Raw genomic sequence first — 6,864 nt, 5'->3', positions numbered from 1 at the left:
CAACCCTCCCAACCCTGCTTAAGAGCCAATGAGAGGGCATCTTGCTGACGGCTGAGATGCTAGGGTCCAAGGGGACAGCGCCTTCTCCTGTGGGGAGGGGTGGAGTTTCCACTGTACAGAGGAGGAGGAGAAGTCTGGACTGGGGACCTGAAGGAGGGGGCTGCGGGGAGCGGGTAGGGAAGGTGAAGGGAAGAAGAGACTGAGGTCTGGAGTAAGGGGTCTTCATAAAAGATCAAGTGTGTGCAGGCTCTCCATTATAAGCTAAAGGAGCCTCTGCTCTCCCCCGGCCTCTGCTTTCTGAGGCTGGCTGCTCTGGGCTCGATCAGGAGAAGGTTGAGAGTGCGGAAAGCATTCTGGGAAGGGACCACAGGTGCTGCCATGCCGTCTTGCAGTGGCTCCAGCCAAGAAGGAATGAGCAAGCCCCCTTCACCTCATGGCAGGATCACCTCTCAAGAGACTTATCATCCTGCTGTTGCCCAGGGACCCCTCTAAGGGACAGGGCCATTGTAGGTACGGCTCAGGAATTTTAGGAGGCTGCCTTAGTTGGGAGGCCATTTTACTTGGAAAGTCTTATTTAACATTGAGTTATATACTCCTTTCAGGCTAATCTCAACACAGTTGCCAGAGTGATCCTATCTATAATAATAAAAGGGTAATATGCTAATTAGACCAGATGTCATTCTAGATGTCCTTCCTGATGAAGCCAGGGCTGGAGGGAAGCCAGCCCAGGTCCCAGGTGCTGAAGGGAAGCTGATGCCGGCAACCAGGGGAAGTAAGGCATACTCTTGCACAAATTTTTGTGCATCGGGCCTCTAGCTACTAATAAATTCCTAACTCTATGACAAAACTGTAAAACCCCCTCCATACTCACAAACACATCAAGTCATTTATCAATTTATTTCTTTTTGGAGATAACCACCCTACTCCAAACTGACTGGTTGCTCTCTAGGCCTATTGCAAATCTATCGATCTTGAACATGAAGGATTTTTCTTGCTTAATTTACTCCCACATTTTGATACAGCACAAACTCTGCTAGCTTTCTAATAAAGGCTACATCAAAGTTAAAATTTCTGAGACCTTGTCAGTTTGAAGCTATCTTTTTTCTACCTCATACCTGACTGACAGTTTGAGTACATAAAGATGTAAGTATTCCCATAGTCATTGAAGATGTGGTTCTAACATCTTCTAGCTTCCTATGCTGCTACTGAGAAGTCATTCTGATTGTCACTCCTATGAATGAGACCCATTTTGTTTCAATGGGAGGCTCTCAGTGTTTTGGTCTCTGTCTTTCATGCTAGACATTATTCCTGCAAATGTCTAGTGATCTGTGGCTATCTGTTTACCTTCAAGAGTGAAGCAATTAAGAAGTCAACTGGAATCTCTGTGTATGAGGGGGAAGTTTACCAATGGTGAGCCTCACTGTCTAGTGACCAGACAGGGACTGGCCATTTCATCAGGAGACCCCCTCAAAGATCAGTATATTCTCCAAGTTCAATCAATCAACCAAGAGAGAAATCCAGCCACCCTGCCTGAAATAAATAAGACAGGCTGAAAAGCATTCTGAGAGCCAAGTAAGACAGTCTACTGGAAGGTCTCACCACTCACTATGTAAGCATTCATGGTTTTCAGTATAAGGTCTCACTTCTGACCAGAGCTACACTTGAAGTCCTTGACTCTGGTTTCCGGCCTCCCTACAGTAGTGCTATCCAATACAGCAGCCTTTAGCTTCATGTGGCTATTTGAATTAATTACATCTAAACAAAACTAAAAGTTCAAATTTTCAGTCACATTATACACTTTCAAGTGCTCAACAGCCACTTGTGGTTACTATTGGACAATGCGGATAGAGAACATTCCCATCAGCACAAAAAGTTCTAATAGACAGCACTGCTCTGAAGAGTAAATTCCAGGCTTATGCTAACACAAGAAGCTATAGTCATTTGGCTGCTGAGCTGAGGGAGGGAATCTAAGAGAAATCTACCTACTCCTCAGAGTAAACCCTAGGCTTCTGCTAATGCAAATGGGGGGTCGTGTGGCTTCAGAGCTGGAGGCAAGAATCTGACAGTGTAAATCTTAGACCTGTAGTGTCCAATGGTAGCCACTAATCACATGAAATTATTTAAATTTCAATTAATCAAAATAAAACTCAATTGTCGGATCTCTGGGCAGGACACATACAAGAAGAAACCAATGAATCAATGAACGCATAAATCAGTGGAACAACAAATTGGCTTCTCTCTCTCTCTCTCTCAAATCAATAAAAAAAAAGTTTAAAGCTCATGATCCATTTTGAATCAGTTTAAAAAGATTTAAAATATTATCAAATTCAACTAAAATTTTGGTTCCTTCAACCAGTACATATTTCAAGTCCTCAGTAGCCACATGCGGCAAGTGACTATGGTACTGGACAGCACAGTTTATAAAACATTCCCACTGAGGGGAGCAGAGTTTGCTGCCTCAAGATACCACTTTTGGGGATATTGATTATTTTAAGAAACAAAATACCACTTTGGGGGATAATGTAATTTTAAGAGACAAAAGACTCTAAAAAAGCCTTTTACCTCCTCCTTACCTGTTTAAAAAAAAAATCAGATTGAAAAATCTGCTCCTGAAAGGGAGATCACCTTAGCATAACATGAACTAAATTTGGCAGAAAGGAACCTGCAAAATGTGTTTGTTGGACCCATTCTGTGTCTGGTTAACCTGGAAAGAATTTGTTTACCAAATCTTTGCTCCTTCTTATCTACCTGTGAATTGCCTACCTTCCCTTTGAAGTCCAAATTACTCCCCCCCCCAATCCCCCCCACACCCCCACTCTCCGGAGGAGGGCACATGAGCCTCAACTGCAGGATTTGTCCTGGGATCCCATATGCTTACCCCACATATGTACATCCATAATAATTTTGGCTATTTTCTCCCATTAATCTGTCTCATGTAAATTTGATGATTAGAACAGACAGAATAACTTTGAAGGACAGAAGGAAAATCTTTTTCTCCCTTCCACACCTTCATTCAGAAACTTCTACTGAACAGCAGTGCCTTAAACATTCTACAGACTTTCAAGTTTTCAGTCTTTCATCCCTATATTCAGAGCTACATGTTTCCTTCAATAATCAACGACAAAAAACCCCAGTCATCCCCAGGTTTAACACAGTAAATCAATTTATTTTTTGTTGCCTTCTCCCATAGCAGACACAAGTTTCAGCTTTCTTTATCATGCTCAGGCAGCTACTACCAGGAGTCCTGTCAGACTTGATCTGAATTAGAAAAGGCACCTCCTTTGGAATGAGTGGAATGTACCTTTGTAGCAGGAAAAAGGCAACCCTTCTTCTAGATGTATGCAACACTGTGCCAGGGCACAGGGCTTGGAAGGAGAGGGCAGGCTGGAGTTTCACTGCCATGTGCCTCCTCAGCAGATACTCTTGCGCAGTAATAATTAGAGACCTTTGCTACCACTATTCCATATATTTTCCTTTTTCCAAAATTCTGTGGCCATCTCCCCGCTACTGTCCTCTCTCTTTCTTTCTTTGTCCTTGTAGGTTTATATCTTAGTGTATTCCTTTAATATAATTTTAGTGGATTCCACATGGATTTAATCCTCAAACTAAAAATCTAAATTAATACTTTTACACTTGTATAGTGTTCTTTGTGTTATGATACAATCTATCAGTGCTAAGAAAACGCTTCTATCACTCACACAAGTTTCAAGTGGCTATACAGCTGAGTGGGATAGATGTAGAAGGACTGCATAGTTTATCCTTTTGAAATAACATTAACAATCAGAATTATCAGTTCATAAGCAAAATGTTTATGGCTGGGTTTTCAAATCTTATTTTCCAGAAGTTAAGATAAAACTCCTACCAAAGTAAAAAAGCCACTTCTCAGAAATACTCCCTTAGATAATAATAACTCAATAACGAATTAACTTTTACTTCTGATGATTTTTCAATTTACCAGTAACAGATATAATTCTGAATAAAAAGAGAAGAAACAAGTAATAGATTTTTATTACAAACCTGCGCTGGTGGTACTTGCAATGGATTGTTATCCAAAATTATTACTTGTAAATTATGCAGCTTCCTGTAACAAACTGGAATCTCGGTCACTTTATTACAAGAGAAATCCAGCTTGACCAAGGGAAGATCTCCTAATTCTGTTCAGAAATGAAAAAGAATTAAATTAAGTTTTCCACAGTTGCTCTTTTATTCATGTCAGTAAAAACAGTGAGCATCTTACCATCTGGCAAGGCATGAAGATTATTTCTTCTTATATTGAGCTCTCTAAGTGAATGTAATTTTCCCATTTGTTGGGGAAGAACCTGAATCTCATTGCAGCTAATATCCTAAGGAAAATAAGAAAATAAAATTATAACAAACTAAATGAGAAATACAGATATATTCCAATTCTTAAATTAAAGTGCATGGCTAATAACTAGAAAAAAATATCTTTTTAAAATATTTTTTTATTTTTAAATTACAGTTGACATACAATATTATATTAGTTTCAGATGTACAACCCCATGATTAGGCATTTATATAACTTGCGAAGTGATCACCCCGATAAATCTAGTACCCATCTGACACCAACAGCTTAACTAGCGGGAGGTCACTGGCACCATCCAGGATGGACAGTAGATATAATCTAAGGTAACCATTCTAACTGACTTTGAAGTGGGGCTGTGAGAGTCCACTACAGAAGCTTGGTAGTTAGGAAACAAAGAAACTCAGAAATATATAAAGAGAAAATCTCATTGTCTAAGTTGTTCGGGATCTGGATCTTAGAGTCCCCTGAACCAGCAGCGCTGCTTTGAATAAAGGCTTTTCCTGAAACCTCAGAGTGTCCAACTGTCTCTTCCGCACCAATTCCATATTCCATAACATACCTAGTTATTACAATATTATTGACAATATTCCTTATGCTGTACTTTTCATCCCAGTGACTATTTTGTAACTATCAATTTGTACTTCTAAATCCCTTCACCTTTTTCACCTATCCCCCCAACCCCTCCCATCTGGCAACCATTGAAATGCTCTCTGTTTCAGTTCCGCTTGTTTATTTTGTTTTTTAATTTCCACATAAAAGTAAAATCATCTTGCATTCATCTTTCTCTAACTTATTCCACTCAGCACAATACCTTCTAGATCAGCCGTGGGCAAACTACGGCCCGTGGGCCGGATCCGGCCCGTTTGAAATGAATAAAACTATTGAAAAAAAAGACCGTACCCTTTTATGTAATGATATTTACTTTGAATTTATATTAGTTCACACAAACACTCCATCCATGCTTTTGTTCCGGCCCTTTAGTCCATTTTAAGAAACCATTGTGGCCCTCGAGTCAAAAAGTTTGCCCACCCCTGTTCTAGATCCATCCATGTTGTTGCAGATGGCAAGATTTCATTCTTTTTTATGGCTGAGTCATATTCCACTTCTTTATCCCTTCATCTATTGATGGACACTTACGTTGCTCCCATGTCTTGGTTATTGTAAATAATGCTGCAATGAACATATGGATGTATATGTCTTTTGATTTAGTGTTTTGGGTTTCTTGGGTAAATATTTAGAATTGGAATTGCTGGGTCCTTCTTTGTCTCTTGTTATAGCTTTTGTTCTAAAGTCTATTTTGTCTGGTGTTAAGTATTGCCACCCCAGCATTTTTGTTGTTGTTGTTTCCATTTTTGTGAAATCATTTTTTCTGTCTATTTTCAGTCTGTGTGGGTCTTTTGATCTGAAGTGAGTCATGTGCATATATATATATGCACATACACATAGATAGCGTGTATGTGCATATATATATATACATATATAACATATATATGTACATATGACATATTATATATACAAGATATATACTATATATATATATACACACACACACACACATATATATATCTTGCTTTATTATCCATTCAGCCACTGTGTCTTTCGATTAGAATATTTAATCTATTTGCATTTAAAGTAATTCTTGATAGATACATACTTATTGCCATTCTATCATTTATATATTTTTTAATCTTTTTTTCTTCTTAAAGAAACCCTTTAAGATTTCCTGTTATACTGGTTTGGTGACAATGAACTCCTTTAGCTTTTTCTTGTCTGGGAAGCTCTTTATCTGTTCTTCAATTCTAAATGATAGCTTTGCTGGGTAGAGTAATCTTGATGTAGGTCCTTGCTTTTCATCACTCTGAATATTTTTTGCCAGTCCCTTTTGACCTGCAAAGTTTCTGTTGAGAAATCAGCTGACAGTCTTAAGGGTGGCTCCCCTGTAGGTAACTAACTGTTTTTCTCTTGCTGCTTTTGAAATTTTCTCTCTGTCTTTAACCTTTGGCATACTATCTAATACAAGAGTAATATTCAAATTGACCATCACTCCAACACAAAAGATCGCCAGCAGGGGAGGGCAGTTGATTGTCGCCCCCATGTGGACACAAGATGGCCACCACAAGATGGCTGGCAGGGGAGGGCAGTTGAGGGGGGGGGACCAGGCCTGCAGGGGAAGGCAGTTGGGGGCGACCAGGCCTGCAGCGGAGGGCGGTTTGGGGGACCAGGCCAGCAGTGGAGGGTAGTTGGGGGCGAGCAGGCCTGCAGGTGAGGACAGTTAGGAGCAACCAGGCCATCAGGGGAGGGCAGTTGGCAGTGACCAGGCCAATAGGGGAAAGCAGTTAGGGGCAATCAGGCCGGCAGGGGAACAGTTAGGCATCTATCAAGCTGGTAATTTCTGTTGAGAAATCAGCTGACAGTCTTAAGGGTGGCTCCCCTGTAGGTAACTAACTGTTTTTCTCTTGCTGCTTTTGAAATTTTCTCTTTGTCTTTAACCTTTGGCATATTAATAACAATGTGTCTTGATGTGGTCCTCTTTGGGTTAA

The 6,864-nt window shown here is 40.1% G+C and overlaps 1 protein-coding gene across 1 annotated transcript in view; it reads right to left on the bottom strand.

Moving 5' to 3' along the window:
- Nucleotides 1–6,864, bottom strand: part of LRCH2 (leucine-rich repeats and calponin homology (CH) domain containing 2) — a 131,839-nt gene that overhangs the window by 54,850 nt on the left and 70,125 nt on the right. The window contains exons 5-6 of the mRNA XM_006759219.2: nt 4,238–4,343; nt 4,018–4,154 (exon numbers count right to left, since the gene is read on the bottom strand). Of these exons, the coding sequence (XP_006759282.1) occupies nt 4,018–4,154; nt 4,238–4,343 (243 nt within the window). The remainder of the gene's footprint in view (nt 1–4,017; nt 4,155–4,237; nt 4,344–6,864) is intronic.

The sequence above is a fragment of the Myotis davidii genome, unplaced genomic scaffold, assembly GCF_000327345.1.
Source record: "Myotis davidii unplaced genomic scaffold, ASM32734v1 scaffold1596, whole genome shotgun sequence".
NCBI lineage: Eukaryota > Metazoa > Chordata > Mammalia > Chiroptera > Vespertilionidae > Myotis > Myotis davidii.
The sequence above is the reverse complement of the archived record's forward strand: the minus strand, read 5'-3'. Positions and strand labels throughout refer to the sequence as shown.